Source organism: Salmo trutta, chromosome 22 (genome assembly GCF_901001165.1).
Source record: "Salmo trutta chromosome 22, fSalTru1.1, whole genome shotgun sequence".
NCBI lineage: Eukaryota > Metazoa > Chordata > Actinopteri > Salmoniformes > Salmonidae > Salmo > Salmo trutta.
In genome coordinates, this window is record NC_042978.1 from 20303828 (window position 1) to 20323436 (window position 19609).

A 19609-nucleotide genomic window follows, 5' to 3' on the forward strand; every position below is an offset into this window, starting at 1 on the left:
TGAAAGACAGAACCCTATACAAGGCCCTGGGGAGTTGGGATATATTTCTTAGGCCAGAGAAAAGGGTGCTTCCTACTCAAATCAAATTTTATTGGCACTCCAACATCACTTCCAACTGCAACTGGTCTCCCACCCAGGGACTGACCAGGACCAACCCTGCTTATCTTCAGAGGCAAGCCAGCAGTGGGATGCAGGGTGGTATGCTGCTGGTTTATATCAACACTTTGTTAACTTCCATTAACTCTTTCAGAGTGAAAAATTAATGGGAGGTGCCTCAAAATCATATTTCCCAGCATGAAACTAAGAAGATGACTTCCAAAGAGTGGCTGGGGGACCAATACACGCATCAACTTCGGGACACACTTGTGACTTGAATGATGCAATTCAGTTTCCACTTTTAAATACTAAAACAAGCGTGAAATTCAAATGAACAAATCCCCCTGATCTGTTCCCACACAATCATGTCTCGGAGCTCTACTGATAATTCCTTTGACCTCGTGGCTTGGTTTTTACTTTGACATGCCCTGTCAACTGTGGGACCTTATATAGACAGGTGTGTGCCTTTCCAATTCATGTCCAATCAATTGAATTTACCACAGGTGGACTCCTATCAAGTTGTAGAAACATCTCAAGGATAATCAACGGAAACAGGATGCACCTGAGCTCAATTTCAAGTCTCATAGCAAAGGGTCTGAATACTTATTTGGGTATTTCTGTTTTTTATTTGTAATATATTTGCAAAAATGTCTAAAAACCTGTTTTCGCTTTGTCATTATGGGGTATTGTGTGTAGATTAATGAGGAACATTTTTTATTTTATCCATTTTCGAATAAAACTTTAACGTAACAGAATGCGGAAAAAGTGAAGGGGTTTGAATACTTTCCTAGTGCACTGTATGTATTCATTTGTGCTTAATTTGCAGTGCTTAATTTGAACACATAGTGAGAGCGAGAGGGGGTTATCGAGGCGGCTCTGTGATACTGGAACACATGAGAAAGTGACAAACACAATGCAGCAGCGCAGAGGACAGAGTGAACACCCAAGTATCCTACTATCAATGGTGGTGAAACGGACAGCGCTCTCCAAGGTGCTGATTAATTTGCAGCATTTTAGACATCACTACAGAACACCCGCCATACGTATAGTCTACAGCAGGGATGGTCTGCTTACCCATATGTGCGTACCCTAATTTTATGCAATTCTACTCATTTTGCCATGGGGCAGAGAGGAAAATTATCTGTTTTTTAGCAGAACACGCATTTGAGAATATATAGACCTCCTTCCTATGTGGTAATATGAAGCACATATTCAGATTAACGTCACAGTACAGAACACGTTTGTAAATGAAAAATATGTTCCTACCTTAGTTTTCAAAACCTTCCACAACGTCTCTCCCCATGTCAAGTTCATTTTAACTCCTGACAGTGAATTTCTTGCTCAAAGCAAAAAATGTGGCTATGATGGTTAGCCTCCTTGTAAGGCTGTTTGGAACACTGGCTGTAGTGTCTATTTTTTCATTTTGAGTGTTAACTATAACCTGGGTGTCCTCTTTAGCCTTGTCTACCAGTCTTTTCTAGACCCAAGCTCCCTACCTTTTTGCATGTTGTACAGCCCAGCTTTGAAATTTGCATGACAAGCCAGGGGTTATAAGTTTGTTTGTTCTTGAACTGAGCCTTCGTCCAAATCGCACCTGCTCCAAGCACTATGTCGGTGGATACACAGTGAAGAGCAGGTCTGGAATCAGTGTGGCAGGATAGGGTGATTACACAGAAGGATCCCCGCACTTTTACGTGATGTTATTTTGGGGGAGGGAGAAATAACGAGGAGGCAACTTGATTTAACTCTGGTCGCTTTTCAAAGAATTTTTTCAATTAATAAATCATGAGGGACCGGATCCAGGCAAATAGGTGTCGGAACGAAACAAGTCAAATCTGAGAGATGCCGGATCCTGTTCCGGCAGGATCCAGCTCAAATTAAGCACTGGGATAAGGGTTAGAAGTATACTTATTATTATTTATTTTAAGTAGCTAAAAAAGTAGTAAATAGTTGCAAAGTTGCTAATTAGCTAAAATGCTAAAGTTGTCCCTGATGATATTCACCCATTGACTTCGACCAACAACTTTACCTTTGTTTTTGCCTTAAGATTCTGTGTTATCTAACCATACCAAACGTAACCATATCATACTAATTTGAGTGTCCCAGGTTTACATTTACAATATTACGTCTAGTCTATGAGAGCAGGCTGGAAAGATTTTCAGGGTGTGGCATTAAACAGCCTATTTTCACAATACTGCATTTGTGAAAAAATATAAGTGCTGTGAGTTCTATGCAAGTGCTACTGAAAAAACACTCCATCTAACATACATGCAAATTATGAATGAAACATTTGCATGTTGTTTTTAATTATTTGAGTGTGACAATGTAGCAAAGCACAATATTATGGAAAACTTAATTGATTAATTATTTTCCTTATTTTGGTGGGATAATAGTTATCTTTGAAGAGATCTTGAATCTGTTTTAGTTGAACCTTAGGAAATTGGTCTTAATGGCCAATGTCTAGATTTTATTTCACAGGCTGACAGTTTATGGGCAAAATATGGAGTCTGTTAGCAAAACAAACCGCAAAGCAAACCCCCTCCAAGTAGAGATTGACAAAGCAGGGAGTTTGGGAGAAAGGAGGCTGAGAACAGAGGACAATCAAAGGCTGTTATTTTAATCTGGGCTGCCTCAGAGATTAGCAGACCACATTGTTTTAATTGTTTTAACGGGAGGGAGTGATGCGCTCGCTTATTATGGGGGGATCCTTTGCGTAAATCTCCCCAAGTTCAATAGTTTCAAAAACTTGAGCCCTTGGACCCCCCTCTTTTCCCTCATCCCACCTAATCCAGGCTAATACCTTTCTTTCTATTGGCTAATGGTTGAGTGGAGCTGGAGTAAATGCTTCTTAAATAGTCGTGGGTTGGTGGGTGAGAATGGTTTTCGGAGAATTAGATCCATGCCGTGGCGTACGAGGATAAGGCCTGCATTTCGAAAGTATTGGACTGTATAGGTGGACTTCTTTGACTCTAAAGCGCACGAGAATCGGTTACATTTCTGCTGTTTTGTGAGCTTTTCAGGTAAAATAAAAAATACTGGAACTTTTACACACTTCATCACTGGAATATTTTTTTGGGGTCTGATCTGTATTTTGAAAATAGTTGTATGTTGGTAGCCTACTGCAGCAGATTGCCACTAAATCAAGTGGCAATGGTTTATGCTTAGAGAAGAACAACTTTCAATTACCTTGAATTATCAAGAAAGTTGAAAATGTATATTTACCGTTTACTGTATTTTTTTGTTGTTGTTGTTGTGAGTTTAGACTGTAAATCAAAATTGCACCGTGCAATTTTGCACAGTGCAAGCGTCCTACATTTACAGTAAGCTATATAGGCGACATTGTATGCTTAGTTATTATGGTGTAATGCCAATAAAATAAAAACTGTTATTTTCTCTATATTCATTTAGGGGCGCTATGAATGCTTTGAATTTCTGCGGGGGATCCAACAGTGGAGTCTATCCTCTACACAGCTTCAACTCCGTCTATTTCGACCACCACCAGATGGCAGACCAGTACCAGGTTTATTCATTGGCCAATGCCTCCTCGGTTAACACGTTCTCTGTTGCTGAAAGACTTGCAGGTATTTAGACTAGACTACTTTAATTTATGACAGTGTCTGCAATCGATGCATGCAATCAAACAAATGCAGATGGCAACATTTTTCACACACACAAAAAAAACATTAAAAAACATTTGTAGGCTGCCAAAATGCTGGTATTTTCACGTTTAGCCCGATATCTGAAATGCCAACTGGCTGGCTGTTTCACCAGTAATCTTGTTGTGGCTTTTCCTCTGTCCCCACAGAGTTGATCCTGGAGGCCCGTTATGGGAACCAGCAAAAGCAGCGTCGGAGCCGCACAGCCTTCAACGTGTCCCAGCTACAGGCTCTAGAGAAAGCCTTCCAGCAGACCCAGTACCCTGATGTAAGCATGAGAGAAAGACTGGCAGTCTGCATCAACCTGCCCGAAGCTCGCATTCAGGTCAGTAAAGGTCGCTCTTCAAAAAGGCCAGCCAGTGTGCATTTATTCATTCATTCATTCATAATATTTATTTGAACTGCTGCTTTTACTAATGTTATTCTTGTAATATACAGTGCCTTCGGAAAGTATTCAGACCCCTTGACTTTTCCCACATTTTGTTAGTTACAGCCTTATTCGAAAATGTATTAAATATTTGTATTATTATTATTATTTATTAATATTTCTCAACAATCTACACACAATACCACATAATGACAAAGCAAAAACAGGTGTTTTTAAATTTTTGTTAATGTATTAAAAATTAAAAACATGAATACCTTATTTACATAACTCTTCACACCCTTTGCTATGAGACTTGAAATTGACCTCAGGTGCATCCTGTTTCCATTGATCATCCTTGAGATGTTTCTACAACTTCATTGGAGTCCACCTCTGGTAAATTCAATTGATTGGACATGATTTGAAAAGGCACACACCTGTCTATATAAGGTCTCGCAGTTGACAATGCATGTCAGAGCAAACACCAAGCCATGAGGTCAAAAAAAATAAAAACATTTCTGCAGTATTGAAGGTCCCCAAGAACACAGTGGCCTCCATCATTCTTAAATGGAATAAGTTTGGAACCACCAAGACTCTTACTAGAGCTAGCCGCCCGGCCAAACTGAGCAATCGGAGGAGAAGGGCCTTGGTCAGGGAGGTGACCAAGAGCCCGATGGTCACTCTGACAGAGCTCTAGAGTTCCTCTGTGGAGATGGGAGAACCTTCCAGAAGGACAACCGTCTCTGCAGCACTCCACCAATCAGGCCTTTATGGTAGAGTGGCCAGACGGAAGCTACTCCTCAGTAAAAGGCACAAGACAACCCGGTTGGAGTTAGCCAAAGGGCACGTAAAGACTCTCAGACCATGAGAAACAAGATTCTCTGGTCTGATGAAACCCAGATTGAACTCTTTGGCCTGAATGCCAAGTGTCACGTCTGGAGGAAACCTGGCACCATCCCTACGATGAAGTATATTGGTGGCAGCATTATGCTGTGGGGATGGAGAGACCTGAAAATAGCTGTGCACAACTCTCCCCATCCAACCTGACAGAGCTTGAGAGGATCTGCAGAGAGGAATGGTAGAAACTCACCAAATACAGATGTGCCAAGCTTGTAGCATCACACCCGAGAAGACTGATGCTTTCATTGCTGCCAAAGGTGCTTCAATGAAGTACAGAGTAAAGGGTCTGAATACTTATGTAAATGTGATCTTTTATTTTGTATAAATTAGCTAAAATTTGCATTGTCATTATGGGGTATTGTGTGAGGGGGGAAAAACAATTTAATACATTTTAGAATAAGGCTGTAACATAACAAAATATGGAAAAATTAAAGGGATCTAAATACTTTCCTGAAAGGAACTGTATATAAAAGCTGTAGTGCTTTCAGATATTACTTTTTAAAAGCTTTATAAACACTTCAACCCTTCACCAATAACTAAATGATATGCTCCTCCAGGTGTGGTTCAAGAACAGAAGAGCAAAGCTCCGTAAGGGACAGCGATGCTCCCCTCTTCGCAGAGAGCAAAACCTGGAGGAACCACATCAGACCAAGGCAGGAGGGGAAGAGAGCACTACTAAGGACTCCAAAACACAAAGCAAATTCGCTCCTCTCTGGGAAGTCAGTGATGCTCCCACCATTTCTTGTCCTGGAGACGCCATTGCAACTCAGGTCCACACAAGATTACATTATCCTCCCGTTTTTCCCTTTGTGTATGGAGAGCGGAACCAACTTCCACATCATCATGCTTTAGGGATGCTGTCAGCTGGCCTAGATTTCACCCCCAAATTCTGGCCCATTCTACAGCAACACAGTCCGGCATTAGGAGTTGCCCCACCGGTTGGTAAAAACTGCAGCCTTTCCCTTCAGACTTTCTTTCCCAGTAAAGCTGTACCCCACCCCAACCTGGGTCTATAACTTTTCTGCAGTGTGTGATGGCAAAAAGGGACTGGTACACTGGTGCACTAGTATCAATACGGACACATAAACTACTGATTGTATACTTTGACACTGTACATCTGTATGTATGTATGAAGGACCTCTGACAAGTGATTATGTCTGTAGATGATTAGATTGATTAAGAAAGACTCAAGACATGTTGTGAGCATTCAGGATCGCAATCAGGAGTGGATTGCTACATACTTCATTTGCATAGAGCTGTTACAGTCAGTTTTTACTCACTTATGACAAGCACTTAGGAGAATAGAGAATTGAGATGTGGTTTCGGGCACTTTTTTCACATCATATATTCATTTGTTCAAGACAATTTTCTGTAATGTCTCAAGGTATGATTTAAAAAATTTTTTAACTAGGCAAGTCAGTTAAGAACAAATTCTTATTTACAATGACGGCCTACTGTGGAACAGTTGGTTAACTGCCTTGTTCAGGGACAGAACGACAGATTTTTACCTTGTCAGCTCTGGGATTCAATCCAGCAACTTTTCAGTTACTGGCCCAATGCTCTAACCACTAGGCTACATGCCGCCCCAGTGAATCTTTAGGCCTATCCTACATTAATTTCATGGTAATACACAATAAAATCATAATTCAACTCTGTGTGAAAACAATTATTTTTAATGTCTTTTTAGTTTCTATTTGTTTATTTTTGCATATAGAAAAATAATAACCCAGATGAGTTTGGGTCTCTGGTCTAGGGCAGAAGAAGGCAATAACTCAAGCAATGGGTGGTCAAGGTGTTAGAACAGAGGGTAAATGACTGGGATGTGCTCCAACAGATTCTTTGCAGGGAGGGAGTGCCAACCAGATACCCCTGTGTCAGGACAGCCAATAAGCCTGGCATGGGAGGCTACCAGCCAGGTGACCAGAGGTAGCAGATGGTGGTTTTAGGCCTACAGCACACATCAACTATAGAGCTTCAGATCGAAGATTGTTAGATTTACTAGTCAAAAGCACAATAAAAGCTTGAAATAAGGGTCATGGCAGAGGAGGACATATTTGACCAAATTCTCATGCTGTGTAAATCAGTAGGACATGCCAATTACTTGTATGTCTAGTATGTTATATAGCCCCCTCAAGACACCAAAGTTAGACAAACAAATGCTCTTGATGTTTCATGATTTTGACCAAATGACAGTCCAGTAGTTCACAAAAGCTCAGAATTTGTGCTTCATAAATTGTATAGCTGGAAACTGAGCCACAGCATCCACACTCGAATATTTTCATGGGTTATTGAGCTGTATGGATTTTGGTTCTATTCTTCAAGCAAGGTGCGCTAGTTTACCAGCGCAAGGATAACGGTAGGAGTGAAAGATGACGCTGAATGCTTGCTTATCGGCTGGGAGACTTAAAGAGACAGCAAGACCTAGCGAGGGAGAAGAGATAAAATCTCGTAAATACATGACCATGTTGATACATCCACTTTGAAAATACCCGTTGACAGGTAAAATACGTTTCTTTGATGATGCATGGTTAAGTGGGGGAGCTTTTTCCGAAGGCAATCGCTTTAGCCGTAAATTAACGACCTAGCTGCAAACTGGATTTATGTTGTGGGGATTAAGGAGTTGCCCACTGATATGTTTGGGAACTGAAAACAAACGCAGCTAATTTAGGTGAAATGAACTTTGTTAATTCGCTTTTACGTACTTCGTATAATGTGTTTGCAATATTAGAAGGGTTTGTCTTGATTAATGTGTAATTAAGGTTATGGCAATGAATATTTGATGTTCTATGCAGTTTAGCTTGTTCTACTCGGCATTAGCTTGCTAACGTTAGCTAGTACGTGACTGATCAGTGTGTGTTGGGAACAAGTAGCTACTAGGCCAGGATATGTTCGATGAGTAGCTAACTAATCAACAATTTGAATAGTTTGACAAGAAAACAAGCTGGTGATAATGTATCAGTATTGGCCACTTCCAATTACATGTCAGCTACCTCACCTCAGCACGCTAGTACTAGTAGTAGCTAGTTCGCTAACGTTAGCTAGGTAGCACTACGGACGGTACGGTAGCTAACGTTAGTTATCTAGCTTGCAAGTCTGAAACGATTTCATTATTATTTTTTTTCAGACTCCCGTTTCTGTAACTTCTGCGGAGTATTTACGGAGTTGACAAGTAGAAAAATATGGGAACTACAGACTGATCACAAGCATTGTCATCTTCGTACGGGTACCAGGTTAAACTACCTTTCCTAAATGGGCCACACAACTGACAGCAACTGCCATAGAATCAGACTAGATAACTCGGTAGCTAGCATGAACTCTGCACGACGAAGAGAATGAGCTAGCTAAATTAGCGAGCTAGCTCGATGTGAGGCCTTCATTAACCAGTGGAGTTGCCTTCATCACATAAGCTAGTTTTATATTTGGTCAGTAATCTTACTTGTTAGCTAATTTACTGCAGACGTTATTGTTTCGTTTCTGTTACTGTTAGGATTCAACTATTTGGAAAGAGAATAAAGCAGGTTACTAAGGCAAATAGCTAACGTTAGCTAGCTAACACAACATCTCGTGAAAATTAGTCGCGCAAACATTTGACCAGGCATTTATTGTTTCTTCAGTGTCAAATTGGCTACCAAATAGGATTAAATGCAATGGTTCATATAGGCTATATTATTCATAGCTAGTTAGTATTTTTATATTGCTTGAATGATGACTATATTGTAAATACATGCTGGCTAATTTATGTATGAAAGGCGGTGATTACACTCGTAACCACTTTGGAAATTTATGCCAGGTAAAAAAAAATGTGACAAGGATATTCAACTGTTTAACTAGTTCCTAGTTCGTCAACTGTTATGTTCTGTTTCTGTGGCTTTTCAATTTCTCAGTTAAACAAAGTCAGTTGGAATAGATGGATGTATTAGCACACTGACTCAAATTCTTTTATTTTTACTGTCCGATTTTAAATATGGTTTTCCTATTAAAACCAGCCGCACTTCCTACCCCACTATGTTTACATTACTGGGATGGAAGTAGTTTGTATTCAGTGCTCTCACAATTTCATAATTTGTGGTGGTGGATACATTTAGCAAGTAATGGGGTTTCCATTTCATTGATAGACCTTTTAATGACCAAGACTTGTCCAACTACATAGAGGATACAGTGATTTAATAATTGACCTTATCTACTCTGAACACATGCTTCTGTTTGTCTTTGCACAGGTGAAGGCACACACACACATTCCTACATCTAGCCTATTCTACTCATGTAAATTCGTTTATTCTACTACTGCAAAAAACTTGCACTGGGTATTGGCCAAGTTAAATTGGTTAATGTTGTGTTTTACTGCTTTTTTTACATGCTATTTCAATGATGAACACATATATATATATATATATATATATATATATATATATATATATATATATATATATATATTAGTTAAGCCCTTTGGCTTGCCCTCTCCATTTCTATGTATCCCCTTAACTCTGATGTGAATCATTTTTCAGTGAATCAGTTTTTTGGCAGTCATTGATCATTTTAAGTGCATTTCCTGAGGAAAGCATAGCTGCCTGCTGATATTGCTGGCATTACCTGCTCTCCATAAGTATCAGCAACATCACAGTTCCCAAGGGAAGGAGAGGGAGGAAAGCTAGGCCTCAGGGTTATACAGAAACTTCCATGTATGCTATTAACTATTCAAAGGCTTTCAAATCACACTACCAGTGAAAACTGATATGTTGTGGATGAGTGTGCCAAAGGATAGGCTAGGTAGCACACTCCAGTTGAATTTGTCAAATTTTACATTCCTGTGAATCAGTCACGTTAGATAGTCTTTACAGCTAATAGTCAAGGAACACCATTTGTCCAAAGCCATAGCCCTATAGTGTTGGTTTTTGGATGTTCAAAACTGATACGTCCTGGAAAGGGGTGCATTGTTCTCATCACAACACTCAGTCTAGTTTGTGATGTTTCCACCCGTATTGATTGCTTTATTGAATTCACTGCATGTACCACTCAGAAAATGGATCCCATTTCTACTTCAGGCTAGAAATGTATGAATTACCAGTAACATACTAGGCTTTATAAAATTGTATCTCAGACTATTGTTGCATGTAGATTGCTGCATTTTTAAGGCTTGCAATTAGAAAAGACATGTCATTGATATCTGACCATTGCAAATGTGTATTTGGCAAGATGTTCTGTAATGGATTGTTACACCTAAGGGCTAATTCAGTTTGTTTGTGTTTTTCAGATATCCAACTTAACAGAACAGAACTCTACTGCAGTATCTCATCATTGTTGACTCTGCCTCCACCATTGCCTCTTCCGCCGTGGCACTGGAACATGAAGAATGTCTGCTGTATTACCAAAGACTGACCAGAAGGACGCAATGAGGGGCTCCGGGGAAAGTTGCCAAGCTGCATTGTGGATCCAGTAGCTGGGATTCAGAGTGCTTGTTGTGTTTGTGTGTGTGTGTGTGTTTGTGTGTGCGTGGGTGCATGCTAGCACAACCTGCTCACTTCAGGCCGGGACATGCTACTCTGAGACTGGAGTTGGACAAACAGAGAAGAAAGGAGTCGACCACCATAAACAAGAAGGGGAGAGCACGCGGTACAACATTGGCAGATAGACATACTGTGTGTTTTGGTTGCAGTTTTACCCCTGTGGAAGTGGCTTTTAATACACTGCATATTTCTATACAACACCTTTCCTCTGTCTTTGTATCGCCTTCCCCCTCCCCTAAGAGTCCTTGTTGTTTTGGCCCCTCTGTGATTTGCATGGCCGGAGAGTAATCGTGGAGAGGCCAGGGTATCACAAGCTTATGGATTTTGACAAGAAGGGGAGTAAAGGAGAGACAGAGGAAGGGAAAAAGATGTCTAAGGCAGCTGGCAGCAGGACTGGACATGGGGGCCGGGGTACAGGGACCAATTCTGGGGTTCTTATGGTTGGCCCAAACTTCCGTGTCGGAAAAAAGATTGGCTGTGGCAATTTTGGAGAGCTGCGGCTGGGGAAGAACCTCTACACCAACGAATATGTGGCCATCAAATTGGTAAGGCCAACATGTTTGACTAAACGGCATGGCTGTGGTGTGTTTCTGTTTGGATGCACTCCTCCATTAATCATCCTCACCACTGTCTTTTTCAAATTACATACTGTAGGTCTATATTTTGCCATCCCCTCCAATCTAACATTCCTCTATGCTACTTCACTACAACTAGTGCAGCTTGCCATTGGTTTGCTGCATTGTGACATTCATTTTTTGTTGTTGTGTTATTAGATTTGTGTTACTGTAGTTTGGCCAAGGTAATTGAATCCAGTTTCCTTACAGCAGCAGAACACCCCACCCCTGATGACTTGTTGACCTTTAAGAGACAGGAAACATTTTAGTGCTGACAATCTCTTTCTCCCACAGGCAAATATTTACTTATCTGTAGCTTGTCCCATGCACTGTTAATGAGTCAACTATGCTCAATTTGTATTATATTAAAGAGAAGGAAGAATAATTAACTTCCCAGGTCATGATATACACACCAGAGAAACGCCCACTAGAACTCCTTGAGGGAGGTAAGGGAATTGTTGCACAATATCACTATGAGAACAAGTCAACTACAGTACTGTCTCATGGTGTGTGCATGCATGTACACACACATCGGGGTTCTTACCTTTTAGCTCAAAGGTGAAATGGAATCTCAGAGTAAACCAGCGTAGGGGGCTCAGAGGTTGCAAGTCAAGATTTTAATTCTGCAGCCTGCAGAGAGTGGGTCTGGGAAACCACATGAAATGGCAAGACCCATTTATTTTCTGATTGGTGAAGGGAGGCCTGGCCAGAAATTGAGCTTCCTCTGCAATATATAGAGCGTGGGTCTGGGAAACCACATGAAATGGCAAGACCCATTTATTTTCTGATTGGTGAAGGGAAGCCAGCCAGAAATTGAGCTTCCTCTGCAACATTTTAAGTTTCTGCTTTCCTCCAGTCATGTAGAAGCCTGAATGTCACCGTAAACGCTGGTATATCCATATGTTTTAATGGGGTCATTTAAAGTTGCCAATTAGAAGTCTCTTGGAAAAAGGCCTTGGTGTAATTCTGCACTCTACCTCGAGAGGTTGTTTGTCATAAATGGCGTCTGAACGCTGCACTCGAGTGTGGGCTTGGCGTCAACACCTACACAGCCACACTGGACCGTGTATGATTATCTTTACATTTGTATTTCCCAGGGAGGTCATTATCTCTGACTAGACACATATTGAAGGCTTTGCTAACCGCATTGAAAGCCGAGGTTAGCGCTGTAATTTAATCTCTTTTACTTCTGAAATCCTCCGCTGCGCTGCTTCTCTCTGTCTGAAACGTTCCATCTGTTTTGGGTATTTTTATCCTCATGTCCATTTTATATCCGGCTCTGGCATTATTTCCGTAACATCGCTGGATATTGTGCCACTGTTGCTCCATGAGTACATTTGAAGTGAACCAAAGAATTTGTTTCAATGGCGCTAGTTACTAGCTAGCTACTCTCACCTTTCCTAATAAGGGCAATGGCATTGTGCCCCGTTGATTGATCTCATCAGCTAGCTAGCAACATAGACCTGTTCAGCCAGGCAACAGATAATGGCATTACTGAACTGTTACTGGGCATCCCTGCCCGCAAGACTGTTTTTCTCCAGGGAACTTTAGGATTTTATGTGCTGCTGGTTTGACTTGTGTCCTCTCCTCTGAGGCTTTGACCCATGTGAACTCCTCTGACCTAAGTTTGGGCATGAGTGGCGTGTTTTGCTTTAGCTCCCCTGGCTGACCTCCAGTCTAGTGCAGCTCTCCACATGTTTGTGCGTTCCCCTCCCTGGTCACTCAAACATGGGTTCTTCCACCTCATGCACAAGGAAATAGGATTTCGAGACCCACCATCTCAGATTGTGCTAAAATAATTTCTGTAGTTAGAAACCGATGAGATTAGCATTCCTGAAACATTATTTTAAAATATAATTTGATCTGAGAAATTAAGATAGTTGATTGTACCTAAATCTTAATTTATGGGATTCATAAAATCATCTTATTTTTAAACCATCATTCTTCCTAACAATGAGTAAGGGCAATTTCAGCATTACGGATATGACATTTACACACAATGTCTCACAAAATTGACTTATCAGGCATAAATGTTAATTTCTACAGTGCATTCAGAAAGTATTCAGACCACTTTTTCCACATTTTATGTTACAGCCTTATTCTAAAATGGATTAAATTGTTTTCCCCCCCTCAATCTACACACAATACCCCATAATGACAAAGCAAAAACGTGTTTAGAATTTTTAGCCAATGTATTAAAAATAACTATTACATTTAGATAAGTATTCAGACCCTTTACTCAGTACTTTGTTGAAGCACCTTTGGCAGCGATTACAGCCTTGAGTCTTCTTGGGTATGGCTCTATAAGCTTGGCAACCCTGTATTCGGAGAGTTTCTCCCAATCTTCTCTGTAGATCTAGAAAGATGTCTGGTTGAATGGGGAGTGTCGCTGCACAGCTATTTTCAGGTCTTCAGAGATGTTCGATCGGGTTCAAGTCCGGGCTCTGGCTGGGCCACTCAAGGACGTTCAGCGACTTGTCCCGAAACCACTCCTGCGTTGCCTGTGTGCTTAGGCTTGTTGTCCTGTTGGAAGGTGAATCTTCGCTCCAGTATGGGAACCTGCTTCAGAGCGCTCAGGACTTCATCAAGGATCTCTTTGTACTTTGCTCCGTTAATCTTTCCCTCGATCCTGACTAGTTTCCCAGTCTCTGCGGCTGAAAAACATTCCCACAGCATGATGCTACAACTACAATCTTGCCTCGGCGCACGACTGACAGTTCCTTCAACCTCATGGCTTGGTTTTTGCTCTGACATGGCAGACCTCAACAATTTATAGAAGTATTTGAGTTTTCATAATAAGGCTAGAGGAAAATGTTGTTATGGATGTGACAGGGTCCCAAAAGAGACCAGACAAATGACACTGCACTCCATTTCAAATGTATGTTTTAGTCGTTTCTTTCTAGATCATTAATGACTGTTTGATAATAACATTTCATATTTAAAATAAATCACCTACTGAGTAACAGAATAAACATACAACACCTCAATTCTTATTATTATATATTTTTTTTATATGAGCTCATGCTTTGTATTAATGTTACACCCTTTAATCTGCCAGCACAGGCTCTATGAAATGGTACCTCCTACCCCTGTTGTCCACAAAAGGACACAGGGACTAGACAACTTGACCTGCAGCCATCCAAGCCGTGTTGTCCTTGGACATCCGATGTGGTCGTTTCTCCTCAAGAACTGCTTTTCAACAGCATCAGTCAGTCTTTCTGTTACCTGTCCCACAAACTGCCCTTATATCCATTGAGTATACCAAACATTAGGAACGCCTTCCTAATTAAGTTGCACCCCCCCCCCCCCCTGTTAAGTGAAACTGTTAAGTGTGAAAATCCCAGCAGCGTTGCAGTTCTTGACACAAACTGGTGCACCTGGAATCTACTACTATACCCCCATTCAAAGGAACTGTTTTGTCTTGGCCATTCACCCTCTGACTGGCACACACACAATCCATGTTTCAAGGTTTAAAAATCCTTCATCTACACTGATTTGAAGTGGATTTAACAGGTGACATCAATAAGGGATCATAGCTTTCACCTGGTCAGTCTGTCATGGAAAGAGCAGGTGTCCTTAATGTTTTTTAGACTGTATAATCCTCGGCATAATTAACTAGACTTTTAATAAATATATTTTTTTGACCTTTTATTTAACTAGGCAAGTCAGTTAAGAACAAATTCTTATTTACAATGACGCCCTAGGAACAGTGGGTTAACTGCCTTGTTCAGGGGCAGAACGACAGATTTTTACCATGTCAGCTCGGGGATTCGATCTAGCAACCTTTCGGTTACTGGCCCAACGCTCTAACCACTAGGCTACCTGTTGCCCCAAACAAATAAATGCCTTGTTTAAATAAATATTCAATATCTGATTTGCTATTATTACCAATCACTACCCTTCTTAGAGGCTTTTGAAAAGCTCCCTTGTCTTGGTAGTTGAATCTGTGCTTGAAATGCAATACTTGACTGAGGGACCTTACAGATGTATGTATGGAGGACAGAGGAATTGTTAGTCAATGAACTGTTTCACACAGTCCATGTAGCTTATTATTTGATTTGTTAAGGCAAATGTTACTCCTTAACTAATTTAAGGGTGGAATACTTATACAACTTATCTAAAATCTTCCTCCTTGACATTATAGTATTTTGCAGTAGATTGTTGACAATTAAATCCATTTTAATCCCACTTCGTAACAATAAACCCGGTCTGTAATAACAACTTGTTTCAAGGAGACCACCATAGTCCCCATGCCCAAGAACGCCAAGAAATGCTATAGCCATGAAATACTTTGAAAGGCTGGTCATGGCTCACATCAACACCATCACCCTGGACCCACCACAGTATGTAAGAATGCTGTTCATTGACTACAGCTCAGCATTCTACACCACAGTCCCCTCCAAGCTCAGGACCCTGGGACTGAACCCTCTGCAACTGGATGCTGGAATTCCTGATGTGCTGCCCCCTGGTGGTGAGGGTAGGCAACACATCCACCACGCTGACCTTCATGGGAGCCCCTCAGGGGTGTGTGCTTAGTCTCCTCCTGTACTCCCTGTTCACCCACAACTGCGTGGCCGCTTAAGACTCCAACACCATCATCAAGTTTGCTGACGACACGACGGTGATAGGACTGATCACCGACGATGAGGCAGCCTATAGAGAGGAGGTCTGAGACCTGGCAGTGTGGTGCCAGGACAACAACCCCTCCCCTCAACGTCAGCAAGACAAAGGAGCTGATCATGGACTACAGGAACTGGACGGGCAAGCACACCCCTATCCACATCGATGGGGTTGTAGTAGAGGAGGTCAAGAGCTTCAAGTTCCTTCTGCGTCCACATCGCATCAATAAGAGAATTAACATGGTCCACACACACACACACACCCACACAGTTGTGAAGAAGGCACGACAGCGGCTCTTCTCCCACAGGAGGCTGAAAAGATTTGGCATGGGCCCTCAGATTCTCAAAGTTATACCGCTCCACCATTGAGAGCGTCTTGACTGGCTGCATCACGGCTTGGTACGGCAAATGCAAGGGACCCGACCGCGTGGTGCTACAGAGGTTGGTGAGTACATCACTGGGCTCGAGCTCCCTGCCATCCAGGATCTCTACCAGGTGGTGTCAGAGCAAGGCCCAAAACAATTATCAGACTCCAGCCACCCAAGTCATTGACTGTTTTCTCTGCTACCACACGGCAAACGGTATCATTGCACCAAGTCTAGAAACAACAGGACCTTGAACGGCTGCTAAACAAGACTGCTAAATATCTAATCAAATGGCTACCTGGACAACCTGTATTGATCTTATTTTTTTGTTGTTGCACCAACTCTTTTGCACTGACTCTATGCACACATACTGGACTCTGCCCATACACTAAGTACTGTTTTTTGAACATCGACTCGGTACTGGTACACCCTGTATATAGCCATGTTATTTTGACTCATTATTTGTAATTCACTGTGTATTTGTTATTGTTTTTCAAATATTTTTTTACTCTGCATTGTTGGAAAAGGACCCATAAGTAAGCATTTCACTGTTAGTCTACACCATGTGACAAAATACAATTTCATTTGATGATTGCTTTTTGTCCCCTCAATTTTGATGCGAAAACACCATCACCCACTAATTTGTCATTTTGTGTTTGATCTAGTAATGTGTCAATATTTATCTTAAAATGTGCCATTACATATCCAATGTGTGAGCACAACTTTGGATTTCACCCCAAAGTTTTTACGGAGTGAACTTTTTTCTTCTCCTGCTTCGGCCATGCAGTGCGGGTAGCTGTCCTCGTTATATAGGATAAAGTTGATCATTTCATATCTATAAATGACTATACACTGATTGTTTAAAGCAAAACTAGCAGAACTATTGCTGATGGTGAACCTGAACATTTTAAATAAAATCTGACGTAGCCCAAGCCCTGATCAGCTGGTAGGCTAGAGCGAGATGAGTCGTCACCGGCAGTAGCTTGGGCTACTTTATTCCGGTTAAACAGTTTTCAACAGCGCATTTAACAATTCCCAAATAGACAAAATACTTGTATTTGTTATTTAGATGTCTTTAAGCCAGTCACATTCTGGCATTTGAAATGAACAGCACAATTTCCCTGTATAATGATCATAACTATTACATTTTGGGTAAGATTCACAGTATTTTCTCTAAACCTAGACAAACCTATTGTATTATTATGTTGCCTGCCTCATGCCTAACAATGAAAAAAAAAAAAAATATGTTTACTTTTTTTTATTTTTTTTTTACATCTTGTCCAAGACAGCACCTTTTATTTATTGGCGTCACCCAATAGGACATTGTCACACCAATGTACAACATGCAGTCAAATTTTACTGTTAAAACAATGATACTTTCAGAAGTTTTGACCACTGTAAAAATGCTTCTAAACATCACTCCTAAACATCAGTAATGGATCCTCATTAAATGATTTGAAGTGTACTCATTCCAATTACAGGGACCCGAAAGAGTCCTGTATTGTATTTTTTTTATCACCACCTCCCTGAATCGGGAGTGGATCATTTGTGTGCCTGCTGCCTTTCTTGGAAGTAGTAGCTGTTTCTCAAGGCTCCCTCTCTGCAATCGAACCCTGATTTCCCCATTACCTATGGTCACCATGGTAGGCACAGAAACTACCATTGAAAGTTGATAGGGGCAGACATTCGAATGAGTGCCACGAAGGGTCACCAAAAGCGGCCGGGGCACCAGAGAGCACCCTGTATAGGTTTTGTCTAATAAATGCATGTGTCCCCGAAGGTCAGTGCCATTTCTTGGCGTTCAGCCACAGTTATCCAAGTAACATTGGAGCGATCAATGGAACCATTACTGATTTAATGAGCCATTCACCGTTTCACTGTATTGATCATGTGTACTAAGACTAGCATGGCTTAATCTTTGGGACAAGAAAATGGCAGGATCAACAAGTAGAGCAGGGGGGTGCGGTGTCCAAAAGAGGCACGGCTGATGGGGCCCTCACAGGGTGGATCATGTATGCTTATCGGTGAGGAGGAGTGAAACTGGTAGGACACACAGAGGGACCAAGGGGATGGATGGTCTAATGTGGGGAGTGAGAACCAGGAATGGGAGCCCCACAGTCAGCCTCCAATATCTGCCTGCACCATTACTGTGCGAAGTAAAAGAACTAGACCCTGCCCAGAGGGCAGAGACAGACCCAGAGGTCGCCGGAGCGGTGTTCACCTGCTGAGAGTGAACACAAATATTGTGCTCGGAACCATTTTTAAAAGGATCAAAATTGCAGCAGGATACAAATGGGTCTAATGAGCAAAAGCTATTGGTTTTCTACCCAAAGTTGCAAATAAAAAATGTTGTGATCCATTTAATAAAAACAAGTGACCAGCAAAGTGGACAAGAGTGTGGCAGTACAGGGCTCTATGCTGACCTTTTTTAGGAGCACGTGTGCCTAAGTAAAAAATGTAGGAGCGCACACATTTAGGAGCACAAGCTTGATGGTCAGGAATCTGAGTTCAGTGTATGCACCATGGCACTCTGGCTGCGCTACGGTGAAGTGATCATTACAACAAAAATCATCTGGGTGATTTAAAAGAAATATTCCAAGGCACACTGGTGCTCCTAAATAAAATGTCCATGGCACACAGCCAAATATTTAGGTGCATATGTGATTTTAAAATGGTTGCAATGTGTAGCCTTGCAGGAACAGCGGCATTTTGTGGTTGTTACTTTAACACTAAATTATGCTAAATAATGCAGGTGACTTCAGTCGCTAATTTCTCTGAACGGGGGGGGGGGAAATTACCAGTTTCACTGGGAATACTTTACAAAGGATGAAGAAGCAATACTCTAAGCCACAGCTTCATTTTAATACATTTGCAAAAATGTCAAACTGTTTCACTTTGTCATTATGGGATATTGTGTGTAGAGTGATGAGTAAAACGTTTAATTTTATACATTTTAGAATTAGGCTGTAACATAACAAATGTGGAATAAGTCAAGGGGTCTGAATACTTTCCGAATGCACTGTAACTTCAATGCGCCTCAAATATTTCTCTCTCATAGAACACACAACAAGCCGACTAGGTAACTGGATAAACTATTCTACGATGGGGTTGTCTGTTTCTATTCATTACTCTTTTTGTTTGCAGAGGAAAAGTTCATGTGGACTGTTCTTGCGTCTTCAAAGTGTGCCTCCGTAGAAATATATTTTCATGTTCCATATTTCTTTAGGGGCGGAAGCAATCATTTTGCCGTGATGCAGTGGAAACACTGCTCTTTGCAAAATGATTTATCTTAATTATTATTTAACTCTCAATCAGATTCTATTCGATTTAGATTGAACTTGTATGTTCAACATCACAGCATAGCTGAAATATACTGTATATGGTGTGTAGAAATCCAGAGGGAGTAGCCAGCAGAGATGGATGGGATGAGGGAAACTCAGGGTTGGAATGTGGAACTGGAGATGAGTGAGAGTGAAATTGCTGATTGAGAG

The 19609-nt window shown here is 41.2% G+C and overlaps 2 protein-coding genes across 5 annotated transcripts in view; both read left to right on the forward strand.

Moving 5' to 3' along the window:
• Positions 1-2977: 2977 nt before the first annotated feature.
• Positions 2978-6253, forward strand: LOC115159005 (diencephalon/mesencephalon homeobox protein 1-like). Its single transcript, XM_029708414.1, has 4 exons — positions 2978-3116; positions 3505-3677; positions 3902-4077; positions 5574-6253. Exons 2-4 carry the CDS (start codon positions 3512-3514, stop codon positions 6030-6032), a joined length of 801 nt encoding a protein of 266 aa, XP_029564274.1. The 5' UTR covers positions 2978-3116; positions 3505-3511; the 3' UTR covers positions 6033-6253.
• Positions 6254-7382: 1129 nt separating this feature from the next.
• csnk1g2b (casein kinase 1, gamma 2b) overlaps positions 7383-19609 on the forward strand; it is a 35604-nt gene continuing 23377 nt past the window's right edge. For 2 of the 4 annotated variants that reach the window (XM_029707155.1, XM_029707154.1), the window contains exons 1-2: positions 7383-7515; positions 10268-11065. In XM_029707155.1, coding sequence (XP_029563015.1) covers positions 10838-11065 — 228 coding nt within the window. In that variant the 5' untranslated portion in view covers positions 7383-7515; positions 10268-10837. Of the gene's footprint in view, positions 7516-7592; positions 7685-8140; positions 8240-10267; positions 11066-19609 lie in introns of those variants that run through there. The other 2 variants (XM_029707153.1, XM_029707152.1) reach the window with 2 other exon arrangements.